The following is a 23,391-nucleotide window of genomic DNA, read 5'->3' as shown; positions in this document are numbered from 1 at the left end:
CAGTGTAGCCCCAAGCTCATGCTGTTGCTAATCACGCAGCTACCAGCTCTCTAAGCTGCCCTGGGGCTGGCCCGGCTGCAGGTGAAGGTCACTTGGCTGTTCCTGCCTCTTGGTGGGAAGGACCCCTCAGGGCTTCTCCTGCCTAAGACCCCCTCTCTACTCCTGTGCTTCCTGCTCTTCTCTCTCAGGTAGCCGCTCTGCTGACCTTGCCTCCTTTACCTGCCCTTGACCTAAGCCAGACGTCGAGACTGGCTGCCAGGATGTTCTCATCAATTCCTGAAACAGAAAACAAAAAATAAAACAAAAAAACCCACCTTGAGTTATCAGGGCCAGAACGGGATTTGGAAATCTCAGGCTCATATTGATTAAGAGAAAAGAGAGGACCATGATGGTGGAATATTGATGCCCATGTCGTACAATAGTGGCACCACAAGGGAAATGGCTCACATGACTTATGAGCAGGGGCACAAGCATTCTAAATAGCACATCAGAAATGAAATCTAGTCACGTGTAACTACCGCCATATATCATGCCCAAATAGAGTTCATCTTGGCAATGCAGTATGATTTTTTTTAATTGAAAGATTTAGATATTTATTTGAAAGGCAGTGTTGGGAGAGAGAGACAAGAGAGAGCTGTCTTGCAACTGCTGATTCACTGAGGCCAGGAACCCGGAACTCCATCCAGGTCTCCCATGGTGGGGTGGAATAGGCAGGGGTGCCCCAAGCACCTGGTCCCTCCCCTACTGTTCTCCTAGGCACAGTGGCAGGGAGCCAGATCAGAAGTAAAGCAGCTGGGACACAAACTGGCACTCTGCTATGGGGTGCCGGCATCACACCACCAGGTGGTGGCTTAACACCCTGCACCAGGATGTGGGATCCTTGCAGAAGATTTTAACCCTGGGAAACTGGAGCGGCTGCTGAGACACAGCTCAGGCTCGACCTAAGGCCGGCTGGTGTCTGTCCATGGTGCCTGGGGCAGGGGCATGTGTGTGTGGGTGGGTGAGGGGTTGCTGGTGACACCCCTCCTTTGTCATCTTCCTTTCCCTTTACACAGCCTGTGAATCAAGCGAGACACTTCTCTCCTGGGCCTCCCTAATCATTTCTTTCTATTTCTCCTGCAGGATTCCATGTTTTCGTTGGCCTTGAAATGCCTTATCAGTCTATCCACCATCATCCTTTTGGGTTTGATCATCGCCTACCACACACGTGAGGTCCAGGTAGGTGTGCCCACCCTTACCCTGCTGCTCAGTGGTCTTGCTCTGGGGGGATTCCATCCCCATCCCAGAAGCTCCCTGTCTAAGTGGTTCCTTGGGCGACTTCTCATTGGGGCCCTAATGAGAGAAGGAGTTGTGAGGCCGCCCTGTATCTTCAGAACCGCAGTGATACCATCTATATGGGGCTTGAGCGGGCAACCCTGGAGGCATATGGGGCTTAGCAGCAGTGGGGAGGGGAGAGAAGAGGGTGTTCTACTTAGGAACTTCATTGAGCATTGTTGTGCCAGGGGTGGGGTAGGGGGGGACAGAGGCCCTGGTGAGCTGCGTTGCCTTTTCTGTCTCTCACTGAGTCCTTTCTGAGTTCATCCCCACTGTGAGGCAGGTGCACACACACACACACACGGTACCCAACAGCAGGCACTTCTGGTACTGCGAGGGGTGCCAATGTCCCCCACCCTTGTTGGGTGCCAAGTTCTGCTGGAACTTGATGGCTGCGTTTGAATAGGCCCATGTTTTCTATTGTCCGGGAGGCGCTTGGCACCTGCAAGAGCGTGGGCTGGGTGGCTAAGTTGGTAGTGTGGGGGGACAAAGGGAGGCCAGCTCGCTGTGGGTTTGGAGGGGGAGATGGGAGAGAGCAGAACTAAGGCACCTCCTTGTGACAGAGTCTCCTACACCCACCCCTGCACACCGGCCTGCTCTGCCGTGGCCTCGGGGAGTTCTCAAGCACCCAGCTGTTTTTCCTCACGTGCATGTAAATCTGGAAATCATCCCAGCCATTTGGCGGGAGGAGTAAGGATGGTTTCACATCTGGGCAGCAGACAGGAGACTGACGAAGACCAGGACTCAGAGGCAGAAAGACTGGGAGTTGAGTCTCAGCCATGACCTCTCCTCACAGCATGGCCCTGGCACTGGCCAGGCCTCAGTATCATCACCTGGAAGGTGGAGTGTGGTGCCGACTTGGCTGGGGAGATGAAGAGGAGGGCGGAAGGTGTGCCTGGGATACTCCAGAACCTGTTGGTACCAGGTGCTTTCTGGGCGGAGTCACCGTGGTGAGCGCCCCCTCCTGGTAGAGAGAGGTTCTGCTTCCTGGTGGAGTGTCTGGGCACTAGGGCAGCCCTGGAGGCAGAAGCTTTGACCCAGGGCCTCCTAGGCGGGGACCAGAGGACGCTAGCGTAGAAGCTGGGATGCTCGGGGTCTTTGAAAGTTGCAAGTGCTCAGACAGAAGCTTGGCACTGTGGGTCCAGAGTCCAGGATGCCACTGGTGGCTTCCTTCATGGAGTGTGAGCTGGTATACCTTCACCCAGGCCATGGTGTCGTGTCTACCCCAGAACAGAACTAGGTGTACTGGAGGGGAGCAATCAGGCCAAGGGCCCAAGTCAGGAGACACAGTGACAGTTTGGGTTTCAGGCTGTGTCCTTCCTCACCTAAAAGTAGCCAAGGAACCCAGGTCATTCCTCCACCCTTGGGATGACCGGTCTTCCTCTCAAGGGAATCTTGTGCTACTGGGTTATCTTCCTGATCTGTGTGAGCAGGTGTTACACAGGCCAAAAAAAAAAAAAAGGATCCTCAGCTGGACCCCAGGCCTGGGCAGTTACCAGCTCAGCCTGACAGTTTTTCTTCCTGTTCCAGGCAGTGGGGTGAGTGGAGCCAGGTGTGTCACCCTCTGGCTCTCCCACGGTCCTGCCTCCTCATCTCGGGCCAGCAGCCTTAGCCCTGATCAGACCCAGCTGCAGCGTTCTGTGCTGTGGCCAGACACCCGTCTTCCGGCCTCAGCTCAAGCCGAACCATAGGCTATGGAGGATGCTGTGGGTTGCTCTCAGACCCAGTTTGTTGAAGCAAAGTGAAATCTGCAGCATTCAGTCCTGACTTGGACACTTCACCCAGGATGACCTTGACAACTTCAGCCGGATGACTGTGGGCTGGTAGTCACTTCCCTAGGCTTCGGTTTCCCCATATGAAGTGTAGGGGCTCCATCACCCACCTTGTGAAACTCTATTCTTTTGGTTTTAATATTTATTTGTTTTTATTGGAAGGACAGATTTTACAGAGAGAGGGAGAGACAAACAAGACTATCTGCTGGTTCACTCTCCAAGTGGCCACAATGGCCAGAGCTGAGCTGATCTGAAACCAGGGGCTTCTTCCAGGTGTTCCATGTGGTTGCTGGGACCCAAGGACTTTGGCCATCCTCTACTGCATTCCCAGGCTATAAGTAGGGAGATGAATCGGGAGTAGAGCAACCAGAACATGGACTGGTACCTATGTGGGATGCTGGCACTAGAAGGTGGAGGATTACTCAGTTGAGCTATCATGTCAGCTTCCTTCTTTTGTTTTTAAAGTTTTATTTATTTACTTGAAATGCAGAGTGACACAGAGAGAAGGAGAGATAGAGAAAGCTTCTGTCTGCTGTTTCACCACCTGTTTGGCCTCAGCAGGGCTGGGTCAAGACTAAAGCCTGTGGTTGGCCAGACTAAAGCTAAGGAACCAGGAACTTCCTTTGGATTGCAAGGTTCCCAAGGACTTAGGTCATTTCTGCTGCTTTCCCAGGCATATTAGCGGGAGGCTGGATGGGAAGTGGAGCAGCCTAGTCTTGAGCAAGTGCCCATATGGGATGCTAGAATCTCAGGCAGTGGGTTTAGTGTCTATGCCACAACACAGGCTCTTGTGCAGCTGCTCCTAACTGGGTTTCATCCCATACAGCAGCTCAGCCTCAGGGTGGACATGGCTGCCTTGGTACTGGCCTGACCCTGTCTACACCCTCAGCTCTTGTCACCCACCTGCGCCCTTAGTCATGTGAGAAAATCCATGTGAACATCCAGTTCCCTCTGTGCTTCTTGCTTTTCTGGTAACATGTTCTTCCTGTTCATAGCGGCACGTCCTTCTGTCAGCAGGAAATGGCCCAGAGAGCCTGCCCAAGGAAGGGCTTGCTCCTACTGTGCCCCCTGCAGCAGCCTCGTGATTTCTGTTGGCAGGCCCTCTCCCCCACCGCGGGGACAGTGGTGTCATTGATCACTACCTTTCTAGGGATCCACAGTGTCTTAGAGAGCTGTTGTTGGGGAAACGTGTGTTTTTGATACAAAGGTTCTGGATTCAGGCTAGCTGGTTGCTATGCAGCTTACAGCATTTGCTAGCCTGTGGTTCGTTCACCTGGGTCATGGGTCCCAAGCCCAGTTTTCTGTTTGTGTCTGGCCACACAGCTGGCTGAGGACCTGCCTCCTCAAAGTTGGAGGAAAGAGGTTCCCCAGGGCGTCTCTGGAGGCTTCTCCTTCCAGGAGGGGCAGCCAGTGCTCTGTAATGCAGGTGGGGACTGGTCACCTGGCTACATTTTAGCACGAATCCTGTGACTCTGGCCCCAACCCTCCCAGTCCTGGCCCAGTACCCATTTGAAACTGGGATGGGATAGGGAAAACCTTCTAGAACATTGTTCCTGTTGGTGAGTTTGGATGACTTGTGCTCACAAGGAAGAATCCTTTCAAAACACTGTGGAGTGACTCAAACTCTGGCTGGGGGCGAAGGGACCTACGGCTCGGCCTGGTCCACCGCAGTCTGAGCCCATTCCTGCCTCTACAACAAAAGGTCCGAGCCTAAGAAGACTGTACAGAACATAAATTCATGTCTCATGCTTCTGGAGGCTGAGAAGTCCAAGCCCTAGGCCGGTGGTGGCGGCAGAAGGCATGGGTGTCAAGGGAGGGAGGCTGGCCGCATTCAAGATGGTGCCTGGCACTGCATCTGCGTGAGTGGGAGAGCTGTGTCCTCACATGGTGCAGGTGCAAGGCCAGGCGAAGCAAGCACTGTGTGGAGCCTCTCTTCGGAGCACTATCTCCCTGAAGGGAGGAATCCTGGCCACCTGACCTCTTCTGAATATGGTCACTTGGAGAGCCCACGTCCAAGGTTTGGGGAACCCAAATTCAAACCCATCCTGCTGGAGCTGAGAGGCTGATGAGATGAGCCACCTGCCTGGGACTCCCCTCTAGCCCAGCTTTTGGCCCCGGAGCAGGGTGAAGTCACAGGCAGTGCCGGTCCTCCGCAGTCTCCTTCACAGGCCATTGTTTGTAGCATATAGAGTGTCTAAACACTCACCTGGGAGGTTTTGGAAAGAGAAGACAATGCACTTTGCTTATTCACCACAACTTTGAGAGTCGTGCTATCTGTTGTTGTCAACAGCATCTTCCAGGTCCCCAGTGCCAGCTTCCCTGCCCAGGCTGCAGGCTGTGCTGGCAGATGCCCTCAGTATGTCCCCAGCTGCCCGAGTGACCAAGTGAACTCTCATCTTGCTCCCCTCCCTTGCTGCTGCTGGCAGGTCTAGCTCTGGCATTCATTCAGTACGTTTTTTTGTTTTTTTAAGATTTATTTATTTTTCTTGGAAAGGCAAATTTTACACAGAAAGGGGGATAGAAAGAGATTTTCCCATCTGCTGGTTCACTCCCCAGCTGGCCAGAGTGGCCGAAATTGAGCCGACCCGAAGCCAGGAACCAGGAGCTTTTTCTAGGTCTCCCATGCAGGTGCAGGGTCCCAAGACTTTGGGCCATCCTTGACTGCTTTCCCAGGCCAAAAGAAGGGAGCTGGATGGGAAGTGGAGCTGCTGGGACATGAACTGGTGCCCATATGGGATGCTGGAATCATAGGGCGGAGGATTAGCATGGGTGAATGAGATTCTAACAGGAGCCCAGCTCCGGGAAACCCCAAAACAGCTTTTCCTCTCTGCTACACCAGGACCCTCGAAGGCTCTGACAAAAGCTTGTGAGGCTATCTTGGATGAATGTGGCTTAAGAACTCCCCAGCTTGAGTCCCGGTCATCTGCTTTGTGACATTTTAAGGGGGTATGGTGGCCATTAGCAAGTGACTTAGTCCCTCTCATTCTATTTAATTTCAGTAAAGTGGGACTCATGCTACTACCCACCATGAAAGGGTTGCTGTGTGCATCAAATTAAATAGCACTTGCAGAGTGGCTTGACAAACAGACCCCAGAATGGGAAATTGCACACTGCTCCATGCTGGGTGATGAGGTTGGTGTGCTATGGAGGGAGGCAAGTCCTGTAGGAACTTGTCTGTTTTGCTAAAGGGTTTTAGAATGTCCTGTGGGCAGCAGCAGGAACCGCAAGATGGTTTCCAGCTGGGGAGAAAGAGGATTTGCATTTTATAATTTTAAAATTGCTTGACAGACAGACAGGTGTTGGGGTGGGGCAAGTGAGGAGAGAGAGTGCTCCCATCTGCCAGTTCATCTGCCAGCCAGTCCCTGCAGGGCTGAAGCGGGGAGCTTAGAACTCCAATCTGTGTCTTACACACGGATGGCAGGGGCATAAGCACTTGACCCATCCCTACTTCCTGTCAGGGTGCCTATTAACAGGGAGCAGGAGTTGGGATTCGAACCCAGGCCATCAATATGAGATGTAGACATCATAACAGCTGTGTCAGATACCAGTCCCCAGATCTGCATCTTAAAAGGGTTCTCTAACCAGCAATGTTCAAATGTTGGAGGCCAGTCCCAGGGGAAGGAAGGCAGTGGACAAGTGTGTTGGTTATTGCAGTCTCTGCAAGGGTGGTGTCCTGGTCTGATTCGTGTTGCTATGGATACATACCATAGCCCCAATAAATGTATAAATCATAGAGGATTATTTGCTAGAGGCTAAATTTGGGGGGAGCCATGTCTGGTAAAGGCCTTCTCATTGGTGGGGACCCATCAGTCCCAAGGCAGTGCTGGGTAGATTGTGCAAGAGACAGAGCTAAACTCTAGAAATGCTTGCCCCGCACCTGAACCAACTCATGAGTCCAGGAATGGATTCTCACTCCTGGCTCTCTCACCTCTAGAAGGCCTCACTGGGCCTGCCTCTCACTGGAGGGTTCAGTCTCATCACAGGGTCTTGGTGGGGACATGCAAGCCAAAGCAGAGTGATTGTGTCCCCAGCTAAGACAAGTGCAAGAGCAGGGCCAGGAGGGGTGTTGAACAAGCAAGGTTGAGAAGGCTGGGGTGGAGGTACGCTGGGCTGGGATAGACACGGGCAGGCAGGAAAATCACAGAAGGAGGTCAAGGTCAGGTGTGGATATGTTTGAGGTTTTTGTTTGCTTGTTTGTTTGTTTTTAGATTTATTTATTTTTATTGTAAAGTCAGATATACAGAAAGGAGGAGAGACAGAGAGGAAGATCCTCCATCTGATGATTCACTCCCCCAAGCAGCCGCAATGGCGGGTGCTGCGCTGATCCAAATCCAGGAGCCTAGAGCTTCCCCCAGGTCTCCCATGAGGGTGCAGGGTCCCAAAGCTTTGGGCCATCCTCAACTGCTTCCTAAGGCAACAAGCGGAGATCTGGATGGGAAGCAGGACTGCCAGGATTAGAACTGGTGCCCACATGGGATCCCAGTGCGAGGACCCCAGCTGTGGAGCTACTGTGCCAGGCCCAGTATGTTTGAGCTTGAGGTTGTGGAAAGGGAGATTCAATTAGCCACCGGACAATGATGGGGGCTAAATGAGCAGGGGCCCAGAGAGGACAGGAAGCACGGGTCAGATCCCTGGAGGGATGATGGCAGTCCAGAAGTGAGATGAGGAAGATGAGCCCATGGACAGACCAGGAGGGTGAGGGTCAGAGGGCCCAGCTTTCCCAGGATCCTGCAGGAGAGGAGGATCTGAGTGTTTCTGGGAGGAAATGCCTGCCTGGGGACTGGGTAGGGTCTGATTCACCTGTGTCCTGATGTTCTTATGGAAGTTGCTGGGGTTGGGGGGGTGAGCAGCACCCAGGCCAGTGCCTGGGACACAAGTGTTTCCTTAAAGCTTGTTGAATGAAATCAGAGAGAGAGGGTTGCTGTGGGCCCAGGTTAGAACACAGGGTGATAGTTTTGCACCCAGCATCTAACACCTGTGTGGGAACTTCAGTGATTGCTCATTTCACCTTGTGGCCATGGCCACGCTCAGAGTAAAAAGTGTCCATCCTATCACCTACTCTGATTCTGGGGTGTCGGTCCCCTTAACGTTTGCTTCTGGAAGCTTCTTCAATCTTCCTGCCTAAGGCAGGCCTTCAGTCTCATGAATCTGAAACATCAAGAACACAAACGAAGGGAGACATTTTATTCATGAGGGGTACAAAAGTATTTATTTTTTATTAAATACCAGTTGAGGTCTCAACAGAGAAATTACTTCTAACTACAGGACATAAGTTATATTCACAAGACGGCTCACAGTATAAACAGGTTCACTTGCTGCGTCCTGATTGTCCCAAAGAGGGGACTGTGCTGTTCAGGAGCACATGGGTGTTTGTCCTATAGGTGCTTTGGGGTACCCCATGAGGAGGGCCCAGGCTGAGGCAAGCCCTGGGCCTCACTGCCTCCTGCCTTGCCCATGTTTCCCTATAAAGGAGAGTGGGCTCAAGTCACATCCTGAACTCACCTGTAAGGCCACCTGACACTAATGATGATGGGAGAGTCCTGGACCAACCTCCCTCAATTGACTAACCCCTATGTAATTTACCAAAACAGCTCACTTATTTATCCTGTGATCATTTATCACAGGACTATTATATGCCAGGTGTAGAGAACACAGAAATAGGTTAAACCAAATTTCTGCCTTGGGGACTTGCTTTGTCCTAGACCTTGAGCCATTGTGAACCAACGTCACCGGCTCTGTCCTCTTCGGTGTGGGGGACATCCCATGGCCACAGTGGAGGCTGTGTCACGTGCCTCCTGGGAAGACGGGGCAAGTTCCATGGTGGGGCTGGAAGGTGGGATGTGATGCTAAGCCTCGAATACACCAGGAGCGGAGATCTTCTATGTTTGGGCCTGAGCTGGCCTGAATTTGAACTTGAATCACCTTCAGAGAAACTCCCCGGGCAGGCCTCTGTTCACCTTAAGGCAGGTGTGATAAGGAGAGAGGAGGCGAGAACTCGCTTAAGGACACTATGGGTGGCGGCCTCCCCCATCGACTTTACCTCCCTCTCCTGTGCTTCTCTCATGAAGGCCCCTTGATGGGTCACCCTACACTGGGAACTGAAAACGGGGCATGTGTGTCAGGGGAGGGTGTCCTGACTGACCGCTGTTCTGTTTGGGCCTTGACCTTCCTATCCAGCTCACTTGGGCTCAGTGGGGCTGGACAGAGAGGAAGAGGAGGGACATGGACACTATGACTTAAGGTGGTTGAGCTTGGCCACACTGCCTAGAACACGAGGGTTCGGAGTTGACCTGTTAGCAGTTGTCTCAGAGTGATGAGGTTGCCTCCTGCCTGGTGCTGGGTGCTCTGCAGAATTCCTGCCTGGGTCATGGACCTCTACCCTGGCTGCTGTCGCTTCCTTATATGTTGGCTTCAGCACAGATGCTTCTTTCTCCATAGCTCTCCCGGTCCCCTGCCCTGGTCGGCTGCCTCAGTCCCAGCATCTTTGCACTCAGGTGTGTTGCTTAGAACTCACCATGGCAACCACACCTGCCCTGCTGTAGGTGCAGTGCTGTGTACTTCTTTGGGAGATATTGAAATATTTGAGCCTTTCCCTCCTTGCCTCGGGTGTGACAGCATACTGGCTGCTGAGCCCAGGACCTGGCTGGCAGCCCTTGGTGGCCCAGAGCCATGGGCTGATTGGCCAGTGTGGGGCCAGGCTGGGGTCAGTCTTGGCTGCCTGTGTTGACTGTCTGTTTTGTCCCTTGGAAGTGTCCTCCTGTGTTCTGCTTCCTGCCAGGGCGTGTGCTCTGTCTGTCAGCAGGTGTGAAAACTGTTGACCCAGACATGTTGAGGCTTGTCCCAGGCCTGGAGGGACAGCCCCAGACCTCCCACACAGCCTGCTGGGCTCCATTCACTTCCAGCTTCCTCTGCAGTGGGGGGCTGGGAGGGTGGGTCCAGGATGTTGGGGGTGTCCTGGCAGGGGACCAAGGGGAAGCTGCTTGGGGGAGGAGTCAGTGTTTGTGAATGGGGACTCTGGTTCTAGTCTCCCCCCCCCCCCCCCAGCCCTCCGGAAGAAGAGGCAGCTGTGGGAGGTTGAATCCACCAGCCGCGTGTTGCCTTGGTAACCACACACTCATCCCCACCCTGGGCTGTGTAAGCTGTGGAGCTTCTCAAGAAGCTTCTAGAGGGATTCAGGGAAATGAGGAATCACCATTGCAGTCATGGCAGCGGAGTGAAAGAGTTCCTTGAAGAGATGGCTACGTACCAGAAGGCTCCCTCCCTGGCCAGCCCGGAGCCCTGGGGCCGGAGGTCTAGGAGCCTGGTCTGTGTGCAATCACTGTGTGCCAATCACTGCCTGGTCTGGGCCACACATCTTGTGCTGACTCAGTTTTGTAGTCTGTAAAATGGGCAGGTTGGACCAGGTGGTCCCTGGGATCTCTAATAGTACCCAAATGCTTGTTTGAGAGATGCTCAGAGGCAAAGAGAAAAACAGAAGGAGGGAAGCCGTGACCACTGCAGGGTATGGGTGATGAACAACCTGCATTCCACACTGTCCCTTCTCTTCTGATGACCTTGCCCTCTGCCAGACGGGGAGTTGACTGTCCCCCCTTCACACAGCTTCAAAGCCATAAACAAAGAAAGAAAACACCACTTTGGCTGCGACAGCTGAAAGTTTAAAGGTGACCGCTCTTGCTTCTCTTACCGATGTAAACCAGTCAGACAGCTCCAAGCTTTTAGGGTAACTGCAGTAAGTGGCCCAGCTCCCTGCCACAGTTCTCAGTTCTGTCTTCTTCCATGAATGCAAAGTTCTCCTTCTCCACAGTCCTGGGGAACATGTGGCCACTTAAGAGAATATGCTGTGTGTGCCAGGGTGTGTGCCTGTGTGTGTCAGAGTTGATTCATTCTGTTCCATAGTTCTTCAAATTTTAATCTATTTGAAAGACATATACATACATAGAGAGAATATCCGTGGTCACCCTTCGCCAGATGCTGGACCACGAAGACCATCTGATCTTGGGCTGTGAGTCACCAAGCCGTAAGGCAGAATGTCTTCCCGAGGGGCTCCCTCAGATAGTTTAGTTACAGCAGTGACAAACTGACTTGGTGGCCCAGTTCTGTGGTTGTGACTGTGCTTGAGTGAGGATCACCTCTCTCATGGCAGCTGTTCTCTGTTGGGGCTTCCGGTGGGTGGTGAACCCCACTACCTGAGGTGTGTGTTTTGATAGCAATGAGGATGAGGGGGGCAGTATGTACCCCTGGCTGAGCAGTGTCATGTCCAGGTAGTGACCCAATGAGGACAATGCTTGCTCAGTCACTCTTGTGGTTGCCTCGATGGTGCTGAATAATGGCACTGCACACACTAGGTGCTCCATAACTCCTCAGCAGTGCTCAGCGCACAGAGTTCTGTTCCCTCTGTTAGGCAGAGTGTGGAGGGACGCTAGGCTGTGGTCAGTAGACCTGGACCCATGTGGGACTTTGTCATCTCAAAGTTTTAATAAAACATTGCCATAGGGGAAAAAAATGTAACATGAAATGGACCTTTAAGCCTTTTAAATTTGAAAGGTAGAAGCAGAAAGGGAGACTCTCCAAGGCTTTCAACAGCTGGGGCTGGGCCAAACTGAAGTCAGGAGCCAGGAAGTCCATCTGGGTCTCCCACGTGGGTGTCAGGGCCCCAAGGACTTAAGCCATCGTCACCTGCGCCTTGCTGAGGTTGACTTTAGGGGAAAACTGGAGTCAGGAGTGGAGTGGGGACTGGGATCCAGGCGCTTCCATTCCTAGTGGTTTCATAACAGCTAAGCCCGATGCCCACCCCGAAACCACTTGTAAGCGTAGAGCTCAGTGGCATTAGGTAATCCACATTGCTGTGTGCCCGTCACTGCCTGCCATCTCAGGGAAGGACGCTGTCATTTTCCATGCGACCTTATTTACCCCCTTTAAGGTCTATGGTGACATTTCCTCACCCCTTCAACCTCACAGGCTTCCCATGCTTTGTCCAGTCCCTGAACTTGACTTACTCTTACTCTGGGGTTTTAAGTACACGTATGGATTTGAAATGCAGTTTGTAACCCCTGGCCATCTTGCTGGCAATCTCCTTTTTGTTAATCTCATGTGCTGGGGATTGAGCCTTTTTACTACATGATCTTGGTTAATCCCCGACTTCAGTCCTGTGAAGTGAAACCTGTACCACCCCATTTCACAGAACAGGTAACTGGCCGAGAAAAGAAAAGTGCTGTGCCTGAGCCCTTTGGCTGGTGAGAGGTAGCCTGAACTGCAGCCAGGTTGGCCATCGCAGAACCTGCCGGCTCTCTCGGTTTCAGAAAGAGAAGTCTAACCTCCAGCTATCTTTCCAACCCCAATGCTGCAGGACAGGGTGGGGGCTCAATCCTGGGGGTGCATACAATAGGTGACCCAGATGCTGCCGGTCCAACCCTGCACCTGTTCCCAAGACCCTCACCTCAGCCAGGACTCTGCTGTGCTCCAGCTGCTCCTCTGCTTACTGGAAGTCCTGGTCCTGGCTGTGCACCCCTCACACATGCAGGGAAAGGCAGGGTGAGGGGTTGGGTGAAATGGGAAGGCTACCATCCCAGAGGACCATTCTCAAATACCAGCGCCGGGCCTGCTGCAGTCTCCCTACCTTCCTTCCCCGGGCCCTATGAACCTGAACTTGCCCTTGAGGTCCATCAGCGTGACTCAGGTTGCCTCTTGCACTTTCCTGCCTACTGCCCCTCTCCACCCCTTGGGGAGGCCTGGCTCCCACCCAGTGCCTGGTCACTGGTCATCTGGGGCTGCCGTATCCCTGCTGGTGCCCTGACTCTCAGAACCAGACCTACCTTCCCCCCCACCAAGTGATGCCAGCCAGGACTGGGCATAACTTTCTCTTTGGACACTGTGCCTTGGGCTGCCTGTGGCTGCAGTGGGTCAGGCTTCAGCTGTGTCTGTCTCTCTTCCTTGTCTGGCTGTTTTTATAGGGAGGTCCTTGAGTTGGGCCTGGGACTTTCCAGGGTCTTCCCTCCTCCTCTTCTCCAGTACTACCAACCTCCCTGGCACCATCAAGAGGTCTTGTCTCAGCCCTGGTCATGCTACCCTGCACGGAACCCACCGCTACCCTGGCTGCGGTCTGGTTGGCAAGGAAGGCCCCTGTATTCTATCGCTACAGCCCCAAGACAGCTAGTGCCCTTGGACTTGGGCAGTGGCCGGTGTGTCCTCGCTGCCTAGAGAATCTGCTGGAGCTCTCTCCACCCTGCCCCATCTCCCCCACTGAGCCCCTAGCCCTTGGTCTCCCAGCCCCTGTGATGCAGTTGACATTTGTGGAAAGCCGTGAGGACTGCACCTTCCACTTGCCTCTGGTGTGTTTGCCTTTGCTGCTTTATGCCCTTTGCCTCTGGTCGTGGGGTCCTGACACATGTCCGAGGCTCTCCCAGCTTCCTGTCCTCCCATGGTGGATGTGCCTGACCCTGACAGTGCCATCTAAACCACTGTGATGAAGGTGGTAGAACCAGAACTGAAAAGGGAGCAGCCAACTTTCTTTTGTTGGATTGTAAACAGGAGTACTGTTGGGAAAAACATTTTTTTTTAAAGATCTTTTCCATCCTAAAAATCTTATGGCCTCTCCCTGTGGTTTTATGCCCCCCATCCCCACGCTAGCTCCCAGGCCTCCTGTGCCTTTGGTGTAACAAGCGTGTGCTGTGCTCTGAACCAGGGCAGCGTGGAGTTCACACTGGGGGAGGCCTGAGAACCACAGGCTGGGCACTGGCTATATTACTCAGGGTCTGTGGCATGAAAGGCCTCTGAATAGATTGGGTTGCAGCAGCGTCACCCCAGCAGGCTGTGTCACGGGAGAATGCTGGCGCACGGCCACATGCCACTGTGGCTCCAACACTCCCCAAGGCATTGTTCATCCGTGGCAGCTGGGCCTGGCCACGACTGCTGACCTGTGACCGCACTGGTCATGGTCAAAAACCAGAGACCATAACGCAGCCATGGTGGAGCCATCTGCCAGGTGCAGGGCTGCCACAGCCTGGTGGTTCTGCGGGAGCACTGGGCAGGGAGTCAGGTACATCCCGGGCACCTGCCTGCTGTGTCCCTGATGGCTGACCCCCGGGGCCTCACTGTCCTCATTTGCTCATCCAGGGCTCAGTGCTCTCCAAGGTCCCTGCGTTCCCTGTCTGTTGCCTTTGGTTAGAATGTGCTAGAAACATTGCCTGGAGAGCAAAGAGAAATGACCGGTGCTGGGAGTGTGTGTGTTGGGGCGGGTGGGGGCAGGGTAGTGGGCAGGGTCATATTTGTCTTCCTGCTGCTATTAGAAATAGCAACGTTCTCCACCTCCCCTGAGGACTGGACAAAAGGTGATTAATGCCTTCCCCAGGGAGCCGTGGAAGGTCTGTTGTGAGCCACCACAGCAGAGAGGGAGGGAGGGCAGGTCCCTGCCCTAAACGGGCTTGTGATCTAAAGGGGAGATAAGCATACTCACACTCCTGGCTACAGAGGGAACGGAGTGCAACACCAGCACTCCCACCCCATGGGGGGATGTGGGGTGGTCCCTGAAGGTCAGGCAGCCCTAGCGGGTGAAGGGTTGGGTGGAGAGGTGGAGGGGGTGAGGGACCCTGCTCAAGCAGCTATGAAGAATGCGGAGGCTCTAGGCTTTGGGGGACTAGGGTGAGGAAAGGGGATGCAGCTGGCCACAAAGAGGGTGATGAGAAGTGAGCACTGGGGTTGGGGGGAGCAGATGATGATGACAGATCAGATCATGAGAGCAGGAATGACTGCAGTGGCAGCGGTCCCAGCATCTATGAGAAGGGCCACAAGGAGAGTGTTCTGATGGGTAGCTTGAGACTATTTCCGGGCTGTACAGGCAGTGCAATGGACAGGAGATAGAGGCCATTCTATAGGGTCCATAGTGAAGACCAGGGGCCGGGAATATGGTAGGGGCAGGGAGATGGGTGTGAGTTCTGCTTTGGCTCGGAAGTGCAGAGTGTATGCTTGTGCACACGCACGTGAGAGAGAGAGAGAGAGAGAAGCGCTGGATGTCTCCCACCTTAGGGAGCTTGCAGATCCAAGAACACAGCCACCTGGTGTGCTGCTGATCGGCAGCAGAGGCATGGGAGCCCGCAGACGCCCGGGGCTCTGGCCCCATCAGGAGATGATGTTCACGTGATGGGCTCTTCACCATCCCCAGCGCAGCTCCCGCCTGGCTGGCTCTGGCGGATCTTCTCAGATCTTCGGCAGAAGCTGTGCTCATCAGACTCCTCAAGAACCTGAGGATTTTACAGTTTTGATCTGATTGTTCTTAAAGCAAGCTTACACCTAAAAATACATGGTTCCCCAGTGGCCTCCCCAAGGCAGGGGGTTCCTGTCTGCTTTGTCTGCACGATACAAACACACATGTTAGGCCAGGTAGTCCCATGTGTCCATGAGTGTTAGTAGGATGAGCTACTGTTCCCTCCGCCTGGCCCTTGCCTACAGATGTTGTGGGGCTCCAAAGTTGCCCGTGTACCATGTTGGGGAGGGGACACGTGGCTCACGGCCAGCCAGCGAGGGCTGGGGTCACATGAGAGCTGGCTGGTGGCTGTGAGTGGGAGCCATGCCTCTCCCTGCCTCTCCTCCACTTCCTGTTGGGTTGCACTCCCTCCTCCTAACGCCTACCTCCCCATCGCCCACCTTTTAGCATTCTCTGGCTCCCCTTCTCGCCCTCTTTGCTCATTCCCCCTTTTCAGGTCTGAATGCACAGTGGCTGTGACTATGGACCGACTTCTGTGTGTTTGTGGGTTTCAGGCTGAATCTGTGGGGCTGACTTTTACAGCCAATACTGCCTAGATGGCTTTGGAGAAAGAGAAAGAGGAGGAGGAGGAGTGACTGGATGGCTCACAGCAGGGAGCAGCGTGGTCTGGAATGTAGGTCCCAGGCAGGTGCCACATTATAATTTGTTGGGAGGCTGGGTTGCCCACAGTGGGGAGTAGACACGCCTTCCTGTCCCATCTGGCTGTTACTTCAGAGGCCACTGGAAACCCGAGGGCCCGGAGCATGTGCAGGGCAAAAGCCCATACGAGACTTACTGCTCCGCGGAGTAACATACCACATTTCCTGAAGGCCCCTTTCCATCTGTTGGCTGTTGTGTTTTAATTTTTTTTTCTAAATGTATTTGAAAGGCAAAATTACAGAGAGAGAGATAGAGGCTCCCACCGCTGGTTCATTCTTCAAATGACCACAACAGCTAGGGCTGGACAAAGCCAGAGCCAGGAGTCAGGAGCTCCTTCCAGGTCTCTCATGTGGGTGCACAGACCCAAGCCCTTGGACCATCCTCCATTACATTAACAGAAAGCCAGGTTGGAAGTGGGACAACTGGGTCTCAAACGAGTGCCCATAAGGGTGCTTACATCACACGGGGAGGCTTAACTTGCTGTAACCCAGCGCCAGCTCCTTGTTTGCTGTTGTTGAAGCCTCTTCATGTTCATGTAGAGGAGTAGTAGTTATGCTGTTCTGCTCCCAGGATTGCAATATCAGCTGAGCCCTTATGGAAAGAAAGTGCAATACAGCCCAGGGCAGGATGTTCAAGCATGGGCACCAAATTTGTGTCTTAGCCCTGCTGCTCCCCATCGAGCGTATGACTGATTTTCCTGGAGTCTGCTTCCCGTCCTGGACGAAATGATTCATGGACCACACAGCAGTGTCATGAATCTCAGCCAAGAACCTCTGCCAAGGAGGTGGCGCCACAACCCCAAGCCTTTTGCTGGAGGCATGGAGGCCCAGGCCTTGCCTGTGGGCGACGACTGTTGAGGTCTTCAACACCTTTAGTCCTGTGTGCATGCATATGTACGCATGTGTGTGTGCGTGTGTGTGCACAGGGTTGAAGGTCATACTCTGGGGTCAGATTGCCTGGGTTCAAATCCCAGTCCTTCCAGTTCTTGACTGGGCTCAGGGCAAGCTGTGTTTTCCTTTGCCCTGTTTGCTCCCACTCCTACTGTCTTAAACCAGCCTGGTGGGATTCAGGTGGTTCTGGCAAGCATGGATTTGCTGCTCAGTGCTGGTCCAGCAAAGAGGGAGATAGGTTCAGACAGTTCATGGGAGGGGGGCTTGGAGGAGAAGTGGGGAGTCAAGCAGTTGCTAGTTTGAATGCAGGATCCTGGGCTTGTACCTCCCAACTGCTGCAGGCTAACAAAGATGGCCGAGATGGCATGGAGGCCATGAAGTGCGTAGGGAATGTTAAGCCTGAACGTAATCTTGGGTGCTTTTGTCTCTGCCATGTATACCCTGCAAGCCGTGACTGCGATGTCCCAGCAAGCCCCATGTGGGTTCTGTGGCTTGTGACCCCAGGTACATTGCATTAGCACTGGCCAGTGGTGTGAGTGTCCTGACTCCTGCTGTGCATACCCCATTGCAGGAGGAGTAGGGTGTGGTTTTCTGCACGCAAGCAGTGACTGTCCCCTGGCCTGGCAGGTCTACCTCTAACTCAGCATCTCAGAGAGCGGCTGGGTCCCTCTCACGATGGCAGCACCTGAGGTGGGGTATGTTACTGTGTCTCTGTGGCTTGATGGATGCATGGTAGCTGGATAGATGGATTGATATATAAACATCTACAAGGCAAGTACAAAGAGTTAGGGTTAGGAACAGGGGAGCCGTAAGCACCCACAGGGCTGGGGAACAGGAGCACTTGTGCTGCTTGTGAAGTAGCAGGAGGCTCTGCAGAAAGGAGCTGTCCCCCCTGGGCAGAACGTGTCCCTTCTGTCCTCTGCAGTCACATGATCACGGGTACTACCAGCTTGTTCTTGTTGGTTGCTGTGGCTGGCAGCTGTAGGTGTTGCTGCCAGCTGTGGGAACAGCTGGGCCCCATCCCTGAGCCATAGCACACACCCTGTCTTGTTTCCCATCCCCACTCAATTGAGCATGCTTAAAAGTAGGACCTGTACTTGTTGGTTTCTGTCTTATGCACGTGCCTCTCAGAACACAAAAGCTCAGGGCCAGCAGGGGCTTGGAGATGTGGATGAGCATGTCTGGGTCATCTACAGGGGTCACCACGTGCTGATAATGACACCAGGTCATTCTCAGAGTGGCAGGTGTCAGTGCAGACTGCCAACTCAGAGCATTTTACTCCAGGAGCCTCATCCAGGCTGTTCTGTGTTGACAGCAGCAGCCTGAGGCTTGCCAGAATGCCTTTCTTGTCCATCTTGGTGTCTCCTTGCCAGTCAGAAACATCCCCGCCTGTTCCTTAGAGTCTCTTAGATTCCACACCCAGGGCAAGAGGATGCACGGCCTGCTGGCTGGGTTGGGGGCCTAGGGAGAACTTAGGGCCACTTTGCAAGGCCTGGCTGGAGACCGAAGCCCAATCCACACAGCTGAAATAGAGGCAGGGTGATGTGGATCTTGATCAGACCCACAGGAGGCAGGAACTTAGGGCCACCTAGCCGGCCAGACAGTCGTGCAACACAGCTGCTGTGGTGGGAGAGGGGACCCAGGCAAAGCGCTGCTGGGATCGCCAAGTCCTGCTGCATGCAGGGAAGGGTGGGATGGGGAGGCACTCCATACGTTAGCAGGTGGGGCTGCGTGGGGACACTACCTTCCTGGGGTTGAGTCCAACGCTTTGCCCAGATGGAGGGCTACCCAGAGTGGGCCTTCGCTTGTTTCTGTGATGTTCTAGACTTGGTGTTCTGCCTCATGTTCTTGGCTTCTCCGTGTGAGTCTGCAGCTGTTAGTGTTGCTGAAACATGACTTGCTGTAGGTCATCCTCTTTGCGCTGTTGGTAGCTTCCAAGCAGGGCTGGACCCCTGAGCTTGGGCCGGCTCCATCCTCCCCCAGGGCCTGGCTCTACCCAGCTTCCCTGCAGTCACTGAACACTGGATGGGTCTCAGCCATTTCTATTCCTGTTCTTATCCCAGATTCCCTCCTTGCTTGCTCCAGCCTGAGCACTGGGGCCTCCCTGTGCAGATATAGTTGAACTGTGCCAAGTTCACACGACAATCTGCTCTGAAGGGCACACAGATGCCTGTCTTTCCCAAGCTGTGAGTTGGATGGAGCTGGCTAAACAATCGCAGCCTGACCCTTCCTTAGCTATAGGACTTTTTCTACCCCTCAGTTTCCTCCTCTGTAAAGCAGATGACCTGAGCCCCCTCCTCAAGGGGAATCTATGACCACAGAAGGAGATGATGCACAAAGTTTTCAGGTGCTGGTCTAGAACTTGACGTGACTATGGCGGCTGTGGCTGGTCTGTTGCCATCACTCTCCCTTCCCACCCCCACCGCCAGTGCCTGGCACGCTGGGCATGTGTATAGCTGAATGAAGATACAAGTGAATGAAGATTGATATATATATATATATACATATACATATATATATTTAAGATTTATTGATTTATTTGAAAAGAAGTTACAACAAAAGAGGAAGAGACAGAAAGAAAGGTTTATTGTCTGCTGGTTCATTTCCCAAATGGTCGCAGAGGCTGGGCTGGGCCAGGCCATAAGCAAGGAGCTTCTTCATGTCTCCTGTGTGGATAAACACTCAGGTCATCCTCTGCTGCTTTCCCAAGCGTGTGAGCGGGGAGCCGGAACAGAAGTAGAGTAGCCAGGACTGGAACCAGTACCCATGTGGAATGCTGGTGCAGCAGGTGGCAACTTTACATGTTATGCTATACCACCACCCCCAAGCTATGTTGTGGGGTGTAGGTCTCTGCTTCTGGCTGCCTGGTGTTCCCCCGACCCACTGGGCTGCCGTGAGCATTCTTGGAGTGCCCAAGCTCCGACGTCAGCCAACAGAGACTCTGGTGGTCAAGTTTTCACATGCAGATGACATATTCTCTTGGGTTGTCAGCCCCTTAGATCTCCTTGGGCGCCTTTTCCAGGTCCCTAGACAGTTGGCTAGGGATGGCGGCTAGGGAAAGCAGCTAAGCCTCCACCATCTTGTCTCTTCCTCCCCCTGGATTTCTCCTAACACTTTAGCAGGCAAGTGCACTCAAAAATAAGTGGCAAAAGTTGCACTCGTTTGAAGTGTAAGATGTGTCACTGTCAGGGACTTTTTTTTCTTGCTGTAGAAAAGATAAGAAATACAGAGCTAGTTAGCGAACTTTTCTTTTTTTGCCTGGCTCTTCTTTCAGGGGGTGGTAGTGAATATCCTTTGTCCTCCTGGCGTGGGCTCTGGGGGAGGGACGGCCAGGCTGGCTTCAGAGGCAGCGGCACAGGCTCTCTGGGACATGGTTTTCTCCTTGATCTCTTTGCCTGTAGTGAAATGAGCTTTACGGAAGCCGAGGCGAGCTTTCCCCCTAATGATTGCAGAGAGGAAAGAATACCGAGTGACTCCTGGGGTCCCTTGGGACCTGACTGTCATTGTCGGCTGACACTTCATTGCGGAATACCGAGAGCCTTCTCCCATTTTTTGCCGGGATAAATGGTAGAGAGGGCGAGGAGAGAAGCAGGGCCATCCACGTGAACACGAAAGGCCTGGCTAGTGCACGGGAGGGGCCTGCAGAATCCCGGCTTTCCTCCCTAAATCCCCCAAGCACCGGGCTGGAGTTGGCCAGTCCAGCGGGAGCGCAGCACAGCACTGCTGCTGTAAAACGGAGGCTTCATCTGCCGCTTCACAGGCATCCCCTGTGAGGCGGGGAGCCTGGGGAAGGGATTCCTGTTTAATGGGCCCTGGGAAGGCCTCCCTTGGGCTGGCTGGTATCACAAATGGTACCAAGAGGGAGGGCCAGTGCTGCCAGGCTTAAGGCCTGGGAAATTTGCTTCCCTTGCCCGACCACACCCCTCACCCCACCCTGCGGATGCTACATCCTGGCTACATTGTAGCAAGGACATCACCAGAGCTTAACATCAGGATCCCTCATAAACTCAGCCCCGAAAGCAAGCTCCAGCTGAGGATTTGTTGCCAAGCAGCCCCTTTAGCCATCTGTGACTTCTTGCACTCACATCCTTGGATGGAGCCACAGCTGTGTGGGATGGAGCAAGGTTGAGCAGCTATGGTGGTGTGGCCAAGGCGGCCCAGAGGGCAGATGCCATGAGTAAGAGAATGTATGGAAAGATGGAGGGATCCCAGTTCTTCAGCGGGTCTTCCCAGCCCAGGCATGGTTGTGGTCTTCTGTGGCTAGGTCAGGGAAATGTGGGGGATCAGGTTCATGTTTGGTTCTTATTCTATTAACTTTTTATTTTTCATTTTAGGTTTTATTTACTTGAAAGTCAGAGTTGCAGGGAGAGGGGGAGAGACAGAAAAAGAGAGATCCTCTATCCCTTGGTTCACTCTCTTCAATGGCTGCAATGGCTGAAACTAGGTTGAAGTCAGGAGCTTCTTCTGGGTCCTGAGGGTAGCAGGGGCCCAAATACTTGTACCATCCTCTGTTGCTTTCTCAGTCACATCAGCAGGGGAGCTGTTTCAGAAGTGGAGCCAGTTGGGACTCAAGCAGTCAGCCATATGGTATGTTAGCACTGCAAGTAGTGGTTTTACTCATTGTGCCTCAGTGCTTGCCCCATCCATGAAGTGTCCATGCCCCATTCTGTAAGCACAGCCAGTGGAGCCGTACGAAACAGCACAATGACAGCCATGACTTTGGGGCCCTGAACAGTGACATTAAAACACCTTATATTTGTTCTGGAGTCTGCAGCTTTGCTGCAAGTCCCTGGACTTGAAACTGTCTTAGCACCTTAGCTCCAGATTGTGGCTGCTCACTGTTGGCCACAGGGGTGTGAGTCTGCCCACTGTGGAGTCTGAACCGCATAGGAATGCCAATTTGAGTCCTGGCTGCGCCACTTCCAGCCCAGCTCCCTGCTAATGTACCTGAGAAAGCATCAGAGGATGGTGCAAGTGCTTGGGCTCCTGTACTCACTGGGAGATTTGGAAGAAGCTGCTGGCTTCAGTCTGGACCAGGCCCAGCCATTGCTACTATTTAGGGAGTGAACCAATAGAGGGGAGATTCTCTCTCTTTCCCTACCTTCTCTGTAACTCTGCCTTTCAAACAACTGTTCTTAGGTACACACACACACACACACACACACACACACACACACACACACACACACACACACACCAGCAGGTCTATTTGGCCATGTTCCCAGGGTGCTGGCTGGCCTCATTGGTTGCTTCACAGGGGCAATGTACAGTGGTGTCCTGAGTGGAGCAGGGAGACACCTGTTGTGCACTCACACCATGGGGGATGGTGATCTTGAACCCTTACCCCAGCTCCACAACGCAGCCTTGTCCACGTGGCCTCTGGCGACCCTGAGCTCATGTCTTTCCAGCTTGATGACATCCCCAGTGGTATCTGTGAGCACGAGCCATTTGGTGTGCAGTGTGTGTGACTGTGATCCAGCAGCATTGCACATGTCATTGCCTCTTCATCCTGGTGGCCTCAACGGTCAGTCTGCTATCCATGCGGCAGGGCTGTGGTCGGGGACATCAGGGTGGGAATTCTGCCTCCATGATTTCTGAGTAGTGAGACCTCAAGCCTTCTTCATGGGGATGCAACTAGGGGACAATGGCCGACCTTGGTCCTAGAAGTCAGCTCTGGTTACTGTGATGGCTTTAACATGCCCTCCGGGAACCGGGGTGGGGAGGAGACTGCTGCCCTGGCAGCTGCTCTTCCTGTCACTGTCCCGTCAGCAGCACTTGGGTCACAGACAGAAGGCCTAATGTCTAAACTCCAGCAAGTTTGTGGGATGGGAGAAGAGTCAGATTTTTTTTTAAAGATTTATTTACATATTTCAAAGGCAGAGTTACAGTGAGAGAAGACACAGAGATATTCCCTCTACTGGTTCACACTCCCCTAAATGATTACCTTGGCTGGGACGGGGCCAGTCTGAAGCTAGAATCCTGGAATTCCGTCTGGGTACTAACATTCGTAAGGGATGTTGACAGGGAATACTGGAGCACTGCCCCCAATCTTGTCTCTTCCTTTGCCTTTGACTCTTGTGTGGGTGTAACTGTTGGACCTTTGCCTCACCTGGCCGTGGAGTCGCCCTGATGGGCAGGCACCCATCAGTGCACCTGGCATGGTACCTGGCCCATGTCAGTACCCACCTGTTCCTTTGCCTTTCCTGCTTTCCCTCCAGCTCTGAGGCTAACAGCGGGAGGTCAGCAGAGCTTGAGGCTGAGGAGTGAGGATGCAGGAAGGGAGGAGCAGGACCAGGGGTAACTGCTTCCATCCCAACATCTGCCTGTTTACCCAGCCTGCTTGGATTGGCTCTGCATGGCAGCTGTGGTGCCGAGGGTTACACACGGGTTTCCCTGCGGTGTGGTTCCAGTCAAATCAGAATCAGGATGGCACTCTGTGTGCCCAGTTGTGACTCCATGCCTCTCTGTGCCGCTCCCTCCCACACACTCCTGAGGGCTGCACCTGGTGGGAGAAAGG

General features: G+C 53.5%; 1 protein-coding gene across 2 annotated transcripts in view; it reads left to right on the top strand.

The window, feature by feature from the left end:
* Positions 1-23,391, top strand: part of KCNN3 (potassium calcium-activated channel subfamily N member 3) — a 149,366-nt gene that overhangs the window by 39,314 nt on the left and 86,661 nt on the right. For both annotated transcript variants that reach the window (XM_040998555.1, XM_040998554.1), the window contains exon 2: positions 1,123-1,218. In XM_040998555.1, coding sequence (XP_040854489.1) covers positions 1,123-1,218 — 96 coding nt within the window. The remainder of the gene's footprint in view (positions 1-1,122; positions 1,219-23,391) is intronic.

This window comes from Ochotona curzoniae, unplaced genomic scaffold (assembly GCF_017591425.1).
Source record: "Ochotona curzoniae isolate NIBS_2020 unplaced genomic scaffold, NIBS_Ocur_1.0 scaffold_1037, whole genome shotgun sequence".
Taxonomy (NCBI): domain Eukaryota; kingdom Metazoa; phylum Chordata; class Mammalia; order Lagomorpha; family Ochotonidae; genus Ochotona; species Ochotona curzoniae.
Note: the sequence above shows the minus strand (reverse complement) of the source record. Positions and strands in the feature narration are given on the sequence as shown.